The sequence below is a fragment of the Gopherus flavomarginatus genome, chromosome 10, assembly GCF_025201925.1.
Source record: "Gopherus flavomarginatus isolate rGopFla2 chromosome 10, rGopFla2.mat.asm, whole genome shotgun sequence".
NCBI lineage: Eukaryota > Metazoa > Chordata > Testudines > Testudinidae > Gopherus > Gopherus flavomarginatus.
The window spans coordinates 15,942,890-15,963,417 of NC_066626.1; the positions used below are offsets into that span (position 1 = coordinate 15,942,890).

Below are 20,528 nucleotides of genomic sequence, written 5' to 3' on the forward strand. Positions count from 1 at the left end.
GGCAACATTTTTCTGGCCTGACGCTGAAGGATGAGCTTTTTCAAAAGTGCCCAATCGACATAGGAGCAGAAGTCAGATATTCTTTCTTTGGCAGCTTCATTATATGGCCCTTTTCCTATTTGTTTGTGTTTTTTCCTCTTCCCATATATTTAAGACGCCTATCAAAATTTCTGCTGTGTTCTTCAAGTCTGACTTAAGAACCTCTGTTGGAATTTTAACTGGAACTGGTGCCTTTCCACTTTTTTTTTTTTTTAACCAATGAACAGCCCTCTCTGCTTCTGCTCTGGTTATAGTTCCTGGTTCAATGTCCAGATCTTCTGTTTCCTCTAGCTGGGGGATTGACCACTGGCTCAGCATTCAGTAGTTGATTAAAGTACTGCCTACATATGTTTAATTGTTCTGATGTCTTCATTGTTAAGTAGCACTCATTGTCTTGAACTGGTCAGCTGGTATTTGTTATTCTGCCTGACAACTGCCTAATGATGTTGTACAGAATCCTCATGTTATTTTGTGCTGCAGTGGTTTGTGCATCTGTTACCATTTTGCCTATAAACTCTCATATGTCTTTCCTAGCCCTAGGGAGCCCTAGCTCCATGCATATTTTGCAGCATCAGCAATTTTTCAGGATTTGACACAAAACTGGGTTAAACTCAGAAATTTGGAGTGTACAGAGCTTTGCTCTGAGATTTTGAATTTGTTTTAACAAAGCTTGAAGGGTCCAAATTATTAGATTAACCTAATTGTACATAGCAAATGGCATAAATTCAAGTAAGTCAATACTGCATGTAAAAATACTGAAACTTTCTGGATGCATAGTCATGGTCGATACGCTAACTTTTTAGAAAGATTAAAATTGCTTTCCATTTCGTATTTTTTAAACTAGTAATGTTGTAATAATAAATTATTCAGGAACACTCCCCTACACAAGACAGCACTGAAGTTAGTGAAACTTAAACACATGCTAAAGTACGGTCATGACTTGAGGTTTATGGACCTGATTGAATGCTTATTGAAGTCAGTGAAATAATTTCCATTGAAGTCAATGAGTTTTAAATCAGGCTTCATATTAGTTGTGAAATAATCAAATTTTGGCAAAAATTTTCAAGCTGATGGAGTGTAACTGTATCTTCAGTGGTTTATTTTACATAACGTCATGCTATTCTGTCATTGCTTTTATCTACAGTAGAACCTGATAATGCACTTCATGTAACAAAGTAGAAAGCTCAGTATGGAGCTCAGAAGCAGTATTTTTTTACATTGTTTTATAGATTAGAAAAAAGATTACTCCCTATCTGCTTGTATTTGATCTGCGAGATCTATGTCGCATTAAAGGGAAACAATTAGATAAAAAAAATCCTCCTGAGTTCCAATAATACCATCTTAGACTATTCAAAGAATTGTAGATTTTAAGGTCAGAAGGCACCGTTAGATTATGAAGCCTGATTTCCTCTATATCACAAGCTATTAAAGTTCATCCTGTTACCCCGTTTGGAGCCCAAACACTTGTGTTTTACTAAAGCATCTTTTAGAAAGGCATCCAGTTCTGATTTGAAGACATCAGGAGATGGAGAATCCGTCACCTCCTAGGGTAGTTTATTCCACTGGCTAATCACCTTCACGATTGATTGATTGTCTTTTTGTCTTTTTCTAATTTAAATATGTCTAGCTTTCACTTAGGGTGACCAGACAGCAAATGTGAAAACTCAGGACGGGGATGGGGGGGTAATAGGAACCTATATAAGAAACAGACCCAAAAATCGGGACTGTACTTATAAAATCGGGACATTTGGTCAACCTACTTTCACTTCCAGTCATTGAGTCTTGTTTTTCCTTTTTCTACAAGTTTAAAAAGCCCTTTAGTACCCAGTATTCTCTCCCCAGGAAGATACTTAGACACTTTAATCAAGTCACCTCTATCTTTTTGATAAGCTAAATAGATTTGAGTTCCATAAGTCTCTCAATGTAAAGAATTATATCCAGCCCATGAATAATTTTTGTGGTTATTCTTTGCATCCTCTCTAGTTTTTCAACATCCTTTTTAAAATGTGGTCACCAGAACTGTATGCAATATACTAATATTGGTCTCACCAACGCCGTATAGTGTAATAATCTCCCAACTCCTGTTTATACGTCTCCTTATACATCCAGTGATTGCATTAGCCCTTTTTGCCACAACATTATGCTAGGAGCTCATGTTCAGTTGTTTGTCCATTATGACCACTAAATCTTTTTCAAAGTCACTGTTTTCCAGGATACAGTCCTGCAGGCTATAAGCATGGTCTGCATTCCTTGTGCCTAGATATATGACCTTGCATTTGGCCATTTGAAAATGGATTTTGTGTGAATGAGCCCAGCTTACCAAGTGGTGCAGATCGCTCTGTATGACTGCCCTGTCTTCATCGTTATTTACCACTCCACCAACTTTTCTGTCATCCGCAAATTTTATATTTACTTATAGATCATTGATAAAAATATTGAATAGTGTTGGTCCTAAAACTTATCCCTGCTGAAGCCCACTAGAAACGATGACAATTGTCCATTGACAGCCACTTTTTGAGAGCTCGATTAGCCAGTTCTTAACATTTTACCTCATATTTTATAAGATCAATTTTTTTGCACATTTATGTTTTTCTGTGTTTCGCACTTCAGTTTAAAAAATGAAAATAGACTGGAGAGTTTCACTGTTGTTTATGGTCCGTTTTATTTCCAGGTTTCTATTTACATATGAGCGCGAAGTTTGAGCTGAAAATGTTGCAGGGAAATGTGTTACTATTTTAAAAAAGAAACTGTATCCATTTACATTATATAGAAATATTATATATGGAAATATATTTTATTGAAGTCAGCTTTTGTGATAGCTTGTTCGTTCATCATCGTAGCTTTGGATCTAAGTTGCCTTCCCCCTTTAATTCTTCCAATCAGCCATTAAAAAAAAAAATCAGATACATATTCAAGTGCACAACATTGGACATTTTATATGGTATTCCTTGGGATTTTATTAGTTAATACTTGCATAGTGCTTTGTAGGGGTAAAGTGCTGTGGCAGGAGCCTTCAGGGGAGGCCTCTGCCTCTTCTGATCTGGGTTGCTCCCTTTTGAACCCTTCCTCATTTGGAGCATGCTCTGGAGGGCTGGTCGGGAGGAGTTACCTGGGCCCAGTCCTACCCTTTACCACTTCCAGCCCGCATGAGGTTTTCATACCCCCATCAAACCTTGTAATTCATCACACAGCATAGCAACTCATTTCAATAGCAGCATGTCAGATATTAGGAAGGGGTCATTTTTACACACAATTAGCCTACGCAGAAATTTCTACTCAGATCCGCACCTAAGATGTTCCATTTTGTAATAAGCCTGGGGGAGCCCTGTGTTGAGAACAGTGTTGTAGCTCAACTTCCTGTAACCCAAGTCCCTTCCTAGTACTCCTTGTATTATAAAAGCCTAGTAATAGTAATGCTGTATTAATATATATACTTATGGTTTGGTCCTGCCCTCAGATATATGCATACCTATCATGGACAGGTGACTATCCAAAGCTTTGACCTTTGGATTAAGTTAAGATAAACATCCAAAATTGCAGATGCTCAGCTAACTCTCCTGAGGGGTATCTCCCTTGGCCCATAACAGCCTTCCACCAGATCTCAGTTAGGGTGTTGTTTTACCATGGAAAGTCATACCCTTACCACACCAGTGGTTTGTCACTCCATCTGAAATGGATGCATGAGGAACACATTTCATAATTATTTCATCACGTAGAGTCAGTGCCCAAACACTACCACCTGTACCAAGCCTGAACAGTTGGGCTTGGCACAGGGCAGAAGACTATTATGTGGGTTGGATGGATGAAGTAATCAAAGCCGAAGCATGGTTGCCAATGCCTCAGCAGAGATGCCTCTCTCAATGCAAAATGGGCATCGCTACTTAGAAATTTCTTCTTGAAACCAGTGAATTCCTTCTTGTCAGAAGACAAACTTATGGCTAAGCACAAAATTATCTTTGTCCCTATACTCAGCCTCTGTGCAGGAGTCATGCAAAGCTACTCTGCTCACTTGCAAGCTTTTTTCCCAGCCTTCAAAGGAGCAGGATTTATCCCTAAATAAATAAATACAAATCACAATTAAAATTGAACAAAAACACATTAATATATGTGAAGCACTGGAATGGGTTACCTAGGGAGGTGGTGGAATCTCCTTCCTTAGAGATTTTTAAGGTCAGGCTTGACAAAGCCCTGGTTGGGATGATTTAGTTGGGGATTGGTCCTACTTTGAGCAGGGGGTTGGGCTAGATGACCTCCTGAGGTCCCTTCCAATCCTGATAGTCTATGATTCTATGATTTGTAGGCCAAGGAAAGGAAGGCAGCGCCTAATGCATACGTAAAGCCTACTTTAAGACTAGCTAGTATATCCTTCCAGATATACAGCTAAATTGGAAACAACCTACAGGGAAAATGACATTCCAGAAAAGTAGATGCTGAAGGCATTTGTTATTGCAGAGTTTGTTAAATTATAACCTTTCATTGAGGTGCATTACTTTAACTTGAATTAACATTTTTAAATGTCTGTTTGGAGAACAGGGAAAGGGGCCTTCACAGACAGGTGGTCTCTGTATAGAATGCAGTCATTGCGACAGGTGTCACAGTGCAAAGCTAATACCAGGAGCTGTTCTTTCACACAGAGCACCATGAATAATGACACTATCCTGTGAAAGCTCTTTCCATGCTGAATACACCTCAAGTGCTTGCAAAATTGCATTTTAACAGCAGTAATGCTTCCTGGATTTCTCAGCTGGGGAGCCCATTACATCAGAGCCGAACAGAGAGCCAGTATTTTATGTTCTTAAAAATGTATATATATTTTCCCTCTCCCTACAATTAAAGAATATCAGTTCAGAGTATAAGCTGCAATTGAAAGAATAATACCGAAACAAAAGCAATGTTTTTTGAGGCATGCATTTTTGCATAGCCTTTGAGAGCTAAAGGTGAGGGAAGAATGAAAAGTGGAAAATAGATCTGTTGTGATCCTGGCCTTCAGTAAATGCAACTTAGAACCACGGTGAACACATTTTATGTTTGGGGCAGGACTGGCCTTCGGGAAAACGGCACCCTGGGTGAACTTTGTATTTTGGTGCCCCAGATCCCTGTGAGCACAGCACCATCCCCATTGTGCCTGACTCTTGTGGGTGCCCCCCGTTACCCCTGCCCCCCATGGGCTCTCCCTTCACCCCTAAGCCCTGTGCTCCCCTCCTGTGCCCCAATCCCTCCCCTTTGTCCTAACCCATGCACCCCCCTCTCCGGTTGCCCATATGGGGAAACTGACTGGGTGTATGGAGCAGCTGGCATTGCTGCTCACTCACTCCCCCGGCTCCCTCTGAACACTGTTCCTCTGTGCACCTCTAGAGGGCTGGGCAGGGGGGCAAAGAGCGACATCAGGACTCACTGCATCTAGGTCACTTTCCCCACCTGGGCTGCGTAAGAGAAAGTCAGGAAAGCAGCAGCTCCTGATGCTCACCTCACCTCACAGTCCAGGTGGGGAAAGTGATCTGGGTGCACGGAGTGCTTAGTGCTTCTCCTCTCTCCCCCCCATCATAACTCCCCCGGGGGCGTGCAGAGGAAAGTTGGGGGGTATAAGCAGTATCTGTGCATCTCTGCTTGTCCCTCTCCCACATTCCTCTGCTGGGAGGAAGCAGGGAGAAATCTGGGCCCTCGCCCACATGGTGCTCCCCTGCCAGCCAGGAGCAGCTGCTGACTCTACACTGCTGACTCCCCTCTGTGCTACTGCATGGCACCTCTTGACCATGACACCCCAGGTGGTCATGCATGTGACCTTCCCCTAGAACTAGCCCTAGTTTGAGGTATCAAGCAGTCATAGGCTGAACTGGTTTAGTGAACAATAGGAACCTGTACGTTCTTTTCTTTATTCAGACCAGCATGTTTGGATTTGGAGGGATGAATCTGGAAACTTGCTAAAAGCTTTAGGCCAACATGCCCAGTTTTTGGGTGTCCAATATCAGTGGCACTGAGACAGTTTTTATAGTGGGGGTGCTGAAAGCCATTGAACAAACCTGTAAACCCTGTATGTGATGGAAACCCCTTCAAGACATGGAGTCCTAGCACACCTTAAGCACCCTTAGGTCCAGCACCCTCCTCAGTATAGACACACTGAAAAGGCCTGATTTTTTCATTGTGCTAGTACTCAGAACTTGCTGGAAATCTGGTCCCTTTAACATCTAAGCATGTCCAAGTAAAAATAAATAAAAACATACTTAGGTAACCCAAATACAGTGGCCAACTTAAAAAACGTTTTTAATTTTTAAGCATGGAAATGGTTCGGGCTATTGTACCCAGAGAGAAATATCTTGCAAAAATCTTCCCTTTAACCCTTTGAGTGCTTTAGTGTACTGTACATAATCCTACATGATACCACAGCCCAGTTTTGTTCTAACATCAGAAGAGTTTCTTCTCAAAGGAATCCTAGATAAAGATCATGATGTTTGAAAGAGCCTGAAGGGGGAATGAGATTCCAGTTGCTTCAAGATGAGGTTTAGTGCCCCCCAAAACTGAGGCACTGAAGATCACTAGTCACTTTTTGGCCAACAGTCTTACGTTCAGCAGCCCATATAGGGTTCTGCCACCACTTTTGGTTAGGGTGACCAGATGTCCCGATTTTATAGGGACAGTCCCAATTTTGGGGTCTTTTTCTTATATAGGCTCCTATTCCCTGTCCCAATTTTTCATACTTGCTGTCTGGTCACCCTACTTTTGGTACTGTTGTCATCATTAAAATATCGTAACTTAACAGCCATTTCCACAACTGGTACAAAAGTACAAGAGTTACTACCTAGTCCAAGATTAGAGAAATGATATAGTAATTCACATGCCACTAGGTGGCAGCAATTGGTAAATGCTTACCTTTTAATGGCAGTCTCTGTCTGCATATAATGTATTACTGCACACCACCTATTTACCCACACACTGGCTGTTTAAAGAGTCTTTTACACAAGGGAGAAACTTTCAGCTTAAATACTTAGCAACTTACTTGATCACAGTCACCAGTGTGTCTTGAAAGTAGGAAATAAACCCCAAATACTCAGAATATTAGAAATGATCTGATTGAATTGTGATTGGCATATTTAGAGTGAGTGGGTGGTTAAAATTGGTCTCTCTTGAGCATGCTTCAGCTGTTTTAGCTGACTGCCTTTGAAGGGTTGCTTGAGGAAGAGAAAAGAAAAGAAGCATTATGAAACCAGTCACTAAATTGTATTGGGTAATTATCTTCTTGAAACTTCTGGGCGGGTACATTCCTTTGAAGTTATCTATCTGTTAGTTCAATAACATGCCCTATCCCAGCCACTTCTTTTACTGACAGCATCTGTTTAGTACAGGTTTGATTTCATTCTGCATACGTTCTTAGCACAAAGAAAATAAGGAAGGGAGTTTTAGTTGGTGATGTGTGTGTGAGAGAGAAATTTGACTTTCTCATATTAGGGGTACACAGCAGATGATCTTATAGTGGGCCATTCCAGCCCAGACTTTTTCTGTTGCTTGCCTGAAAGAGAACCTTCACACCAGTACACTTGCTTTTTCTAGGCATATGTCACATAGGCTTGTTTGGCTAGACATCCTCAGAACTTGGGGTTGCTTCTATCACTCAAGGCTCGTGTTCTTTTGCTTTGGTGGTCATCCTGGCCTACTTTCTTTCAGTCCCAAAGTTCTCCAATACACTCTCTTAGAAAAGTTTCAGAGTAGCAGCCTTATTAGTCTGTATCCGCAAAAAGAACAGGAGTACTTGTGGCACCTTAGACACTAACAAATTTATTTGAGCATAAGCTTTCGTGGGCTACAGCCTACTTCTTTGGATGCATAGAATGGAACATATATTGAGGAGATATATATACACACACAGAGAGCATGAATAGGTGGGAGTTGTCTTACCTCTCAGAGTTCTCCAGAGAAGTGGGCTGTAGCCCACGAAAGCTTATGCTCAAATAAATTTGTTAGTCTCTAAGGTGCCACAAGTACTCCTGTTCTCTTAGAAAAGTGCTCCTCTCATACCTTCCACTATTTGGAACAATGTGTTTGGATTTGGGAGAATGAAGCTTAGGGACTTTGGATGAGAGTTATGGCTGACAGGCAGGAAAAAAAATAGCTAAATGAGGAAGGGGAGGGACCATCTGGCTTTCTTGTGTGTACTGTCTTTAATTCCTCACTTGAGACTTCTGGTTCTGTCAGGAAGGACTCCATATTCAAGTCCTCCTGGACCAGTCTTCAAACAAGCTGTGACTTCTCAAAATCTTGTTTCTATTTGTTACCCAGCATTCCTGTCGGGAACTAGCTTATGCTTGGCAAAATATAATTCCCAGTCAATTTTAGGAATAGCACAATAATCTGCATGTTAGGTGACCTGATTACAGAGGTGAAGCTCTTTGACCTCTAATAGATAGATAATGACTTCTAGGCTCTCAACAAAGGTAACATCAATCAGCATGATGACATGTGGAAAAATTCCCATGTCTGCATGACAAACTCACTATGAGTCTTCAAGAAGGTATGATCAAAATGAGCAGGTCAACTCACTCTGTGCAAGCCGTTGTTGTAGAGGGCAACTTATCACTGTGATCCAGTACTCATCAAAATCAGCATGTCCCGTTGACTTCTGTGGGTGCGGAATCGGACCTAACTTTCTCCCTCTCACTCCTAAGGAAGCAAATGGGATGTTGACCTCACTTCATTTTATCTGAAGAAGATTGTAAAATATGTCTCAGTGTTATGCTAACGTCATCCTTGCTCTTTTTGCTCCTCCTGAAAATAGTTTTTTAAAGAGACACTACTAAAGACTTCAGCCAGCCAGACTTCGCCACTGGGGATTCCTCCTTTCTCCAGGCAGCTTCTCTGTTCTAGCAACGATACCTTTTTCCTCACCAGGCACAGATTTTTTCAGTGGTACTTTACTTGCCTTACATTTCCCCTCATCTTCAGTTAAGTCATGCCGGGCAGGGTTTTGACTCACCCTTTCCTGTTTCACCTCAGCACTGATAGGGCTCTAAAAATTCCCGTTCACCACCAGTAAATATTTAGCCTCCGCCATTTAATGAATGGAAGGAAGAAATTCTACTCCATCTAATATGGAGAAATAGCAGTAAGAAAAGGCTCTTGTACCAATTTTATTTCACCTAGGATCTTTTACCAGGTTACAAATTCCTTGAGTATTTCCACTTATTCCTGCCATTCTGTGACCTCTTTCTAAATCTTCTGCTTTCCTTTAGCATATTCCCCTTTTACCCTATTTCTAGCTAGTTTCAGCAGACAGCTTAAGATCCTAAATGGATGTGAAGACTGAACTGCTTTCTGTGATGCTTCCTCATATTCAGGAGGTCCACTGGTAACGTGGATTCGGCATCCCCGCCGCCGAATTGCCGCCGAATTACCGCCAAATTACCGCCAAAGTCACAGGACTGGCAGACCTCCCACAGGCTTGCTGCTGAAAGCTGCCTGACTGCCGCCCTCACGGTGACTGTCAGGCCACCACCCGCAGCTTGCCACCCCAGGCGCATGCTTGGCACACTGGTGCCTGGAGCCAGTCCTGCTTCTGGTAGAGCAATTCCAAATGGGTGCCAAATCTCAACATTGGAGGTGGTAATACATTACAAAAAGTGACCAGTTTGCTTTATTTGTAATTTATGGATCCAGGGTACTCCTTGATCACAAGATGATCACCTATTTGTTTCTGAACATGTTTGTGAATCCTGAAAGTTCCATCAGTTTTAGCAGGAATGATTATTCAAGTGAAAGTGTATCCAGGAAGTTTATTTTGCATTTGTTAGTCCTCATTTCCTCTTGGCTGGAAAAGTGCCAAAAATATCCATGGTACCAGGACACACACATCCACATCCACACAGACACATCCTAGCAGTACAGTGGCCTGCAAAAATATAAAGTAATGAAAAAATACCCTTTCAACTTCTCATCTTCTTTTCTGAAGAATCGGACTTTATTTTAACAGTGGAAGCTGCATTCTCCACCACCCTGCTGATCACTGCTCTGGATGCATTCTAATAGCAACCAAAAGATATCTCGTCTTGTTGTCCAAAAATTCAGTTATTGGTTTTTGGTATGAATTTAGGGCAAGAACACCACCAAACTCATCATTCACTTGTCAATGTGGCTTTGAATTTTTTTTTTTTTTTTTAGGGCTCTCCTCTGAAAATCTGCAATAATGACATTGGAGTTTCTCACACAACTTTATGCATGATCCCAGAGGAAGTACTTATAGCTCTAACCTCAGATTCTCACCCGTAATTATGCTCCTGTCAGACTGGATACATTAAAAAAAAAGTTGTTTATCTTTTTGCTTTGTCCATTGCTGTTGTAGCTAAAAGATGTCCAATATAATCGGTGTTTATTAATTATATTAATATGGATGCAAACGTGTTTTGCATATGCATGTGTAATAACTTCCCACCAAGAACACAGGAGGGGGAACCCCCTCCGTATGTAATTGTTGAACTTACTAGGATTCTATGCGGTTGCTCTGTTTTGTTGTTTCTGAGCTCAGGAACCACAGCCCAAAAGTGCCTATCGTGACATCCCAGAAAGAATAATGTGAGCAAGTTGTGCCGAAAGATGGTATTGCTGCTCGAGGGGATCTTTACCTCCAGGCCCCAGTTGGCATACGTGCATTGATTTCAATGAATGTGTGCAGTTATCTGTGGCTCACACGTGGGAAATATATTTTTAATACGAGAGACTCCCAAGGGCTTGTTGATCTTGATGAGTCTGCCAAGCAGCAGGTATAACTTGACCTAGCCTTATAGTCTTCTGGCTGGGTTTTCCAATTTGCTTGGGACCCCTAGCTCTGTGTTTAGAAATGCTTTGGATGCTGCTTGGAACTAATTCTCCATCGCAGTGGGGGGAATTCCCTTTACATTGCTCTGGGCTAACAGCTATAAGCAGTAATAATTAATAGCTCCTAATTGCTTAATCAGAGTAAAGTTTTAGCCCATGTCATATGGGAAGGGGTTGTTTTTTTTCTGGAAGACTAAATTCCCTATTAATATATCGAGTCAGAAATCTTACCTATTGTGTCTGTCTCAAGGGGGAAATGTTGGTATCTTTATTATCCCTCTTTCCTCCTCAAGTCTCTTTCTCTACTCATTACTATGGCCTGAAGACATTTTCTTGTAGCAGCAGAACAATAACATTACAGTGAGCTTCCTATCAGCCCTGCGCTGTCAATGATAAATATGAATCCACCAGCCTGTGCCAGTTCAATGCTGCCGACATGATTTTTTTTGACTTTTCATTTATTCCCTTATGTCTGGTGGTCAATCACTTCTAAGATCAGCTCTGTCTGTTGTGGACATAGCTAGCAATACTTTGTAATTTAGGAATTCTGCACAGATTCCTCTGATCCAGTCAACAACACTGACATGCTTAGGGTTGTCTCTATCACAAATTACATACTCCACTGTTAGCAAGTATTCTATTTTCCTCAATGCAGGTTGTATTTTATCTCCAGTTTCCTTTTTTTATTTTTAATACTGTCCCTCTAGCTCTTTCTTTTCTTGTCTCAATGTGTATATCTCTCGGTCTGTTTTCATTATACATACGTATTTCCCTTGTCAGTCTGTTTTCAGCTGCCTGTGTCTGAATCTGTGTGTGTGTGTCTCTTTCTCTCTGTGCCTATCTAGAGAGGAAGATTAGTGGATAAATAGAGGAGTAGGAGTGGTAGATTCAACTTTTCTGTCTTAAAACTAGTTGCTGGGGGAATATGCTTTTATCTCTCCAGATGTATGGATGGTCTTCAGGTTCTAGAGTGGGGTAAGTGAGCTGCCCACAGAGAGTCCAGGCAGGGAGACCATAACCCCAGCATGGAGTAGAGCAGTGCTCTTCAGTGGGATCTCTGCTGGCCCACAGAGCGACATGGGCAGATCCATATAATGGACAGATGAACTTTCAGCCTACAGGCTGCAGTAGTGATCACAGAAGGGGCATGCGGGTGTCTTATACCCTTCTTCTAATTATGGAGAAATATTCATCCTTCATAATCCCCACATAGGTCCTCAGTACCAGGGGATTTATTTAGTATATGCACAAATGATTCCATTCAGGCTTCCTGGGTCTGCTGTGGAAACAATGGATTATGCTGCCAACTGCAAGGTCAGGTTCCACCAATTCGACTTGCCTGTTGTCAGTCACCTTATTGAGGGACTTGTTAAAGAAGGGGCTGAGCCTGGTGACCAAGTTGGGGCTCAGGAGCAGTCCCCTTTAGAAAAACACTTAGCCCTGGTCTACACTGGGGGAAGGGTGTCCATCTAAGTTATACAACTTCAGCTATGTGAATAACGTAGCTGAAGTTGATATACTTAGACCCACTCACTGCGGAGAGTCGACTGCTTCCACTCCCCTGTTGACTCCACCTGCTCCTCTCACCATGGTGGAGTACAGCACTTGACGGGAGAGCACTCGGGGATCGATTTATCGCGTCTAGACTAGATGCGATAAATTGATCCCCGCTGGATCAATCGCTGCCCACCAATCCAGCGAGTAGTGTAGACATACCCTTAGGAACAGATCCTGAACTTCTGATCTGTTGAAATTGGTGTGATTATGCCAATTTACACCAGCTGAGGATCTGTCCCTTAAACTGTTATGCCTTGTATTTTTTTGCATAGCGACAGAGAGAAAGCAAGTGGTGTGTTTTATAGAAGATGAGCCTTCTATTTTACCCGAATTTTCATCTCTCACTCTCTGCAGACATGCCTGTTTTTCCCTAGAGAGGAAACCCTGAAAAGTGTGAATCTCTCCATTAGGTAATTAATTTTCAAATCAATAGCAGAGATCTGGAGACTAACGCAAGGCTGGTAGAAAATGTAAAATGATTTTTACTTAACAAAGGAGTGTGAATGAATAAACGCATGACAATAGGAATTGTTAGACAAGGACATGGAAAGCGTTATAGGCTGATAAAGGCAGAACAATTCATCACAACAATAGTATCTTTAATTCCAGTTAATACCATGCAGCAGTGTTTGAATTATATTTTGATTTTGCTATCAACTGTATCTTTTCATACATAAAACTAAGTAATTTTAGCTGCTTATAAAAACAAAGTGCAGCCCTAGTTAAACGTAGTGTCATGTTTAAACAATGAAAAGAAAGAGATGAGGCATCTTAAGGCAGAATGTATTGGGATCACCCTACAGATCTGGGACATTATGGCAAGTTATGGTTGTATGGTTCCGAACCTCCTCATTAAAGCTGAGGGAAATAGTCAATTGCTTTGGTCAAATTTTCAATTAAGGTTTAGTTCATAAGTAGTTTATAAAGGGCTAATAAATTATTCATAGATGTTTTAATCCATAGTTAATTGATTATTTTAAATTGTTATCTAGAGGTCAAAAGATCAATAGGATACTTAGAACTATGGCTTATAACTGTGAATAGCACCTGCTACTGAGGTGCTTATAACCATCCATTACACATGCTACTCATATCAGTAACATGCTGATACCATCCATTAATCATTTATTAACCTTTTATAAGCCATTTATAAATGGAGACTTCATGTAAAGTGAGACCATTTCTTCTCTGAATTCAACTGCATTCTCTTCTTTCCCATTTTCTGGGTGAAAGGGGTCTCCTTAAGGCAGCTATGACAGTTAACAAGGAACTGTGGAGGAACAGTTCTGATAGCTTGGAACTAGGAGGAGAACATCAGTTTCCTTCGCTTGTCAGTAACAGCCTTTTGTAGCTTCTTGTCATAATAAAATCTATCTTGATCCAAAGGAAAGCTCTTTTCAGTTATTGGGCTAGTGCAAGGTGGAAGTATCCTTCGGATTTCCCAGTCAAGTGAGCTTCTAGTTTCTGTTGGTGGCATTGTCAGTTGGTAGAGCAGAGGGAATAAGCTGTTGATAGATATCTCCCACAGGGGTAGCCATACATTGGAAGAGTATGAAGATTTCCTGCCCCAGCATCCATAATGAAAGACATCTTGCATTAATATTGGTCAAAGGGAAATGACTCCTAAAATCGTAGAACCATAGGTTCGGAAGTGATCACAAGGGTCGTCTAGTTTAACCACCAGCCAAGATGCAGGATTCATTATTTATAAACCATCCAAGACAAGTAGTCAGTTTTCTTCATGGGATTTGCCAGAACAAAATTACTTTACATGCTCCTCATCTACTCTGGCCTTTCAGCATTTAGATTAAATACAAATTAAGTACAATTATACAGTCCTGATTTTTGCCCCCTCACTTCTCTTGTGTTTCAATGAGTGAAACTTCATTATGTATGCAAAACACCAGTAATATTCTGGAATAGAAATGGAGCTGACATCACTAGATGTCTCCAGACATTTTCATCACTGGGGCAAGGAAGAGACCACAGATTCAGGCTCCTCTGGAGGCTGCCTTTTCATGTGTCACTTAGGAAACAAAAGTAGATTGGGAAACAGATTTTTTTTATTGCCTTTGGTAATGAATGACAATTGAGCAGATGGGCAAGGTAACCACTTACAAGGTAAATTGCTTGAGAATTTTTTTCTTGGCATCACATATTGATGGCCAGGTTCCAGCTAATTGCTGAGAGTCAACAGTTGATTGCACATAGAATGCATGTGATGAATTATCAGATCCAGGCTTTCTCTCCCTCAAATAAGGCTGATCCTGCAAGGTGCTCACCACTGACACTTGAGGATGCTCCACATCTTGCAAAATCAATCTCCTAATCTGCAAAGATTAATGAAGAAAATCATAGGAAGGAAGTGTGATTCCTTACCTAACCCACCTTGCTGTTAAAAAAATAAAACACTCCTCCCCAAAACCCCCCATCAAGAATACTTGGCACTCTTTCATGCTTTAACGTTTCTTTATTGAAGTGAGCCTGCAAGGAGTATCCCAGAGATTCCATCTACTTCTCGCAGGTTTTTGGTTTTTATAAACACAGTGAGTACAATGAAAGGAATTGCCTACTTTATTTCCCAAATCTCTGATCTGAAAAACAGTTCTTCACTGGCGGCTCACTGTGAACTTTCTAAAATCTACTTATGTCCCTTTCTGAAATTCATTGTAGTGTAATACATAGAACTACAGAAGTACAAAAGACTATGCAGACATCTCTGTCTCTGAGGCCTGGTCTACACTCGGAGGGGGATCGATCTAAGTTACGCAACTTCAGCTACATAAATAACATAGCTGAAGTCTACGTACTGAGATCTACTTACCACGGTGTCTTCACTGTGCTAAGTCGACAGTTGATGCGCACCCGTTGACTCGGCCTATGCTTCTCGCTCCAGTGGAGTACTGGAGTCAACAGGAGAGTGCTCAGTGGTCGATTTATTGCATCTAGAGTAGACGTGATAAATTGACCCCTGCTGGATTGATTGCTGCCCATCGATCCAGCGCGTAATGTAGACATGCCCTCAGTGAATCAGCAGACTTCTCTGCAGGAAGGTCCATATTTTTGAATCTGGGGATGAATTTCAAACAGCTGACGTTTGGATGGATTCTTGCAAATCCTTGCTCATATGGATACCTCTTACTCTCATGAGCCCTCCAGTGGGACAACTCTTTGTGAGAGAGAGTTCCAGAAATCAGATCCTTAGAGGACAACGTTCTTCCCTGAGTTACACTTGTGCAAACAAACCCACTGTAGTCTTTGTAGCTGCATGAGGATAACTGCGGGCAGAATTTAGACCAGTACCTGTTCATGTTGAGAGAGGTCCAAGGTTCTTAACACTAACAACTAAAGAGCAAAATGGACAAGCCACTTTTTTTAGTCCCCGTGTATTTGATATCTGACCTTCGAAAGGACTTGTGATAATTTAATTCAAAGATGTGCTGTCTACATGCTCAGCTTCTCATTTTGCCTGTGTAACTGAGAGAAGAGAAAACAATGAAGCAGACACTTTGAGCTCCCAATGAGAGAAAAGAGAGCTGGCAGCCTCCCCTCTGCTCTCCTGTTAAATATATCTCTATTTAAATGCAAATTATCGTCTGACACTGCCAAACAAAGTCATGTAATAGGAAGCAGACAGTCTAGTTAAAGTTCTCTAAAAATGACTTCTGAACATGCTGAATCACATTTATTTCTAGGATGGAAGGAGCTGGGTGAATGAAATTTTGGTTCCATACCAAGGATCATGTTGGTACCAAGGAATTTGAGATGCAAAGACTTTTATTCATATGTGGAGCTTTCAAAGATCTCAGCATACACAGAAGTGTAGGAGGACTCATTGGCTAGCGGTCACCTGTCATGAAGCCTGAAGCTACTGTTATCTCACTACAGATGTCACTGTGGCAATGAAAAATCCAGTGGGTACAGTAAATATAGGGTGGGGATAGAAATCAGAAAAGGAGAGGGGAAATGAAATCTCATTCTGCTTCTGGGATATACAATTAACAAATGGTCTGTATGTATTCTAAGAGTTCAATAGATATAGTCACAAGACTTCCATTAGCTTTCTCCCTAACCATCTTCTCTAAACTCAATGTGACATTATGTACAATCTTAAGCATAATCTGCACTGCCTTGGGAATAACTCTGGGAGGTGCTGTGCCACAGAGATACACCTGTGAGTTGGCTTCCCTCACCAGCTTCACCCTCATTCCTGTACCAGCAGCAAATTGCAACTCTCCTTGCATTGGCTCAGATGCATTGGTTAACAAGTGTGGATGTTGTATGTGGAATGAAGACTTTGCCCTCCTGTTCTGTGGGAGTGGGAATAAGTAGGTTTACAATATCCGCTGTGTTTGATATGCAGGATCCAATATCCTAGGGGCATAAGGCAGGTTCTTAATACTCCTTACTCAGTTGGATGGGTCTATGGACCTATTCACCATTGAGCCCTGTCTGAGAGTCTCTTCTGTTAAAAGTTTCCCACGTTTGCTGTTCGCCTCAGCCTCGTTTCTAATTTCCAGTGTTATAAATCAATTTAGATTTATTAGCTTTCTGCACAGGGCTCCAGTAGCCTTTTAATAATAATTATCTTTATTACTGTATGAAGTTGCATTATTCATGCCAGATGGAGTCCCCATCCTGTCAGCCAGAATGAGTTTGCATTAGGTAGTTATAATGTGTTTGTGATCTAAATAAACAGATGGCAGAAACTGACAGGAAATTATATGCTGATGATGTCAGCAACAATGCTTTCCAGGCATAATTGCTTTCAATGAACTTCAGTCCAACAAAGAACTGTTACTTTCAACAAAGTAGTTAGCATACACCATGTAATTACTGTACAGTATAATCAGTTGTGCCATCAACACTGTATACATGTCAGAGTGGTGAAAGTGGGTTTCAAGAACATAATCCTTAAGACCTTCTGACTTTATGTGAATAAAATACCATCTCTTCTCCCAAGCTCTGTTAGCCAAGTAAATAACACTTTTTCTTTGTGGCTAGAACTTCAGGGTTCAGAGTGTTAGCACAGGGATGTGGTCCTATTTGATCTGTCAACATTCCCAAAGTTTGTGTATACAGAAGAGTATCGCACATTAGTGCTATTAACACATTCATGGAAAGGCTCCCATTCACTTCAATGGGCTTCTGGATCAAGCTCTAAGTGGAAGCTTGCTTAATAGATTTTCTGAGCAATATTTTTATGAAGAATGAAAGAGTCCTCACAAATGAGGATAGGTTGCTTTTAGGGAGTAAAAAAACCCAACCTATTTAGCTAATAAAACTGTCCATATCTTTTAAGAATGATTTGGCCATGTTTCTTTGTTAGTCACACGGTTGCTTGCGTTTTTCCCCAGAAGTTTGTTTGTTCATTCATTTGTATTGACTTTTATTTCTGTTATGGGGTTCAGATGTTTTTGTGTACCATTTCTAGCAGCGGCATCCACCAGTAACGCAAGGCTGGGTGGATCCAGCATAGACCATTATGATCACTGCTTGGGATAGTTAACGGTGAAAATATACTTAGATGTTCCCAGTCTGGTTTTCTTCTCTTTAGAGCAGCATCTGTTCTCAAGATCCACAAATTCAATTTATATATTTAAGAAGAGATAGTAGAGTTAGGAAATTAAAGTGCCAATGTCATGTCCCTCAGCCTCATCTGTGTTTCACACATAGGGCTGGCCACTTAACCTGACTCTGTTTTGCCAATCCCTCAACCCCGGTAAGGCATATAAATCCTCATATCACAACAGTAGTGCCTCCCTTGAGGAATCAGTAGAGGCCCAAGACTGAAGCTGAGTTTCTAACTAATCTTTATTTGTTTTCACCCTGCAGGTGGGCGATGCCACAAGTCCTGCACAGGTCGATGTTGGGGACCCACAGAAAACCACTGCCAGAGCTGTAAGTATGTGAGGACAGGGAAAGAAAGGTGTGGAAAGAACTGTAAAAGGGATTCTACAGTTTCCATTTTAAAGGGATATTGTCATGGTTTTTTAAAAATAGCTTTATCTTTTTCACTTGTGTAAGTGTCTCTTTGTGCTTTCCTATCTAGCATTTTTTCCCCTTCTCTTCTCTGCTTCCCAACGTAGGGCATTGCTCTGGGGAGTATTAACTGCGACTTCAGAATGCATTGGAGCAAACACAATAACAAGAATGCAAAACTATGGACTTGATCCTGAAATCCTTAGTGAGGACCCTATCCTGCAGGAAGCTGAATTGGCTCTAAAATCCTATTAATTTCAATGGGAATATGAGGATTTTTGTCCCCTTGCAGGATTATGCTCTTGATAAGGATCTCAGGATGTGGTCCATTGTATGTAGGTCCTACTTAGATAGCCAATAATGGAGATTGTTTAGAAGAAGTTCTTTCCAATTTACTGGTAGATTGTTTAAAATGTCTATATGTCATCGTGTGCTGGAAGATATCACAATGGTGATGAGTGAATTTGTTCATATAAAATAATAACCATCTGGACAGAGAGTCTTTTCTTACAGTACTTCCAAACTGACTAGACAGATATCATGGAACAAGGAGCCAGGCAACCCCAACACCAGCAAAATATAAAAGGAGAAACAACTAAGAGTGAACACCAGCAGTGGCCAGGGGCAACAGAGTCTTCCTAATAGTTGGGGATGCCACGAGGCCCTGCTCCCTCCCTCTTTCCCCCCGAGGCCAAGCCAGAAGCCAGAGCTAGGCTGGGGAGACGGAGCCCCTCCACCTGCCTGTGGTGCGGGGCCGAAGAGCAGCCCCCAGTCCATGTCCCTGGCGTCAGGGCAGGTGGAGGGTCCGCCACTACACACAGATGCCTGCATCGCTCATAGCATGGCCCGGTTGTGGTTCTTCAGCACCACAGGCACCTCCCTCATACCAGGTCAGAAACCAGAGCCGGATCCGGGTAACAGCCACGTGGGCAGTTGTGGGGAGCCACAGACCCTTCACCTGCCCTGAGCAGGCAGACATGGACATGAGCCAAGGGCTGCTCTCAGGCCCCCTCCACCCTGAGCAGGTACAGGGTCTGCAGCTCCCCACAGCTGCCTGGGCTCCTTGTAGGGTTGCCAACTGTGGCTGAAGCTATTCCAGGAGATAAATTTCCCCCAGCATGACGTACTATCATTTTCTTAAGATATCCTATTAAAATCTCCTGGATTCCTTTCAGTGGTCACCAGGAGATCAATGCTGACTCCAGGAGTCTCCAGGCCAATCCTGGAGGATTGGCAACCCTAGCTCCTCGGGCCACTCTTACCCGGGCCAGGTTCCAGCTTCCCGCCTAGCGGGGCAGGGGACTTTGGGGAGGAAAAGGAAGGGCAAGGGGGGCAGGTCTGTGCCAAAAAGTGGATGGGCCAGGCCCATCCACGTTCAAAAATGGGAAGGCCATGGCCCTGTAGCCCCGCTGGCATTGGCTATTTAAGACCTAGCAGGTACAAAAAATGATAACCTATTGTTTCTTTCCACACTCCTGTCATAAACAGATAGCTAAGGGTTAATGTCTCTTTCACCTGGAAAGGAGTAACCTGAAACACCTGACCAGAGGACCAATCAGGAAACAAGACTTTTTCAAATCTGGGTGGAGGGAAGTTTTGGGTGTGAGTTCTTTGTTCTTTGTCTTGTGTCTGACCCTCTCGGCTCTGAGAGTGATCTTTCTGTCTCCTGGCTTTCTAATCTTCTGTTTCCAAGTTGTAAGTACAAAGATAGTAAGACAATAAGGTTTATATTGTTTTCTTTTGTATTTACATGTGTGTAGTTGCTGGAATGTTTAAATCGTATTCTTTTTTAGATAAGGCTGTTTATTCATTTTTTTTTCTTTTAAGCAAATGACCCTGTATTTGTCACCTTAATACAGAAAGACCATTTTTATGTCCTTTTCTTTCTTTTTTATATAAAGCCTTCTTTTTAAGACTTCTTGGAGTTTTTCTTTAGTGGGGACTCCAGGGAATTGAGTCTGCAGCTCACCAGGGAATAGGTGGGAGGAAGAAGTCAGGGGGAAAATCTCTTTGTGTTAGATTTACTAACCTGACTTTGCATACCCTCTGGGTGAGGGGGGAAGTACTTGTGTTTTCCAGGACTGGAAACAGGGAGGGTGGAGTCCCTCTGTTTAGATTCACGGAGCTTGCTTTTGTATATCTCTCCAGGA

The 20,528-nt window shown here is 41.7% G+C and overlaps 1 protein-coding gene across 6 annotated transcripts in view; it reads left to right on the top strand.

Annotated features, from left to right (window-relative positions):
- ERBB4 (erb-b2 receptor tyrosine kinase 4) overlaps nt 1-20,528 on the top strand; it is a 1,018,488-nt gene that overhangs the window by 699,915 nt on the left and 298,045 nt on the right. For all 6 annotated transcript variants that reach the window (XM_050916103.1, XM_050916105.1, XM_050916107.1 and 3 more), the window contains exon 5: nt 18,232-18,297. In XM_050916103.1, the coding sequence (XP_050772060.1) occupies nt 18,232-18,297 (66 nt within the window). The remainder of the gene's footprint in view (nt 1-18,231; nt 18,298-20,528) is intronic.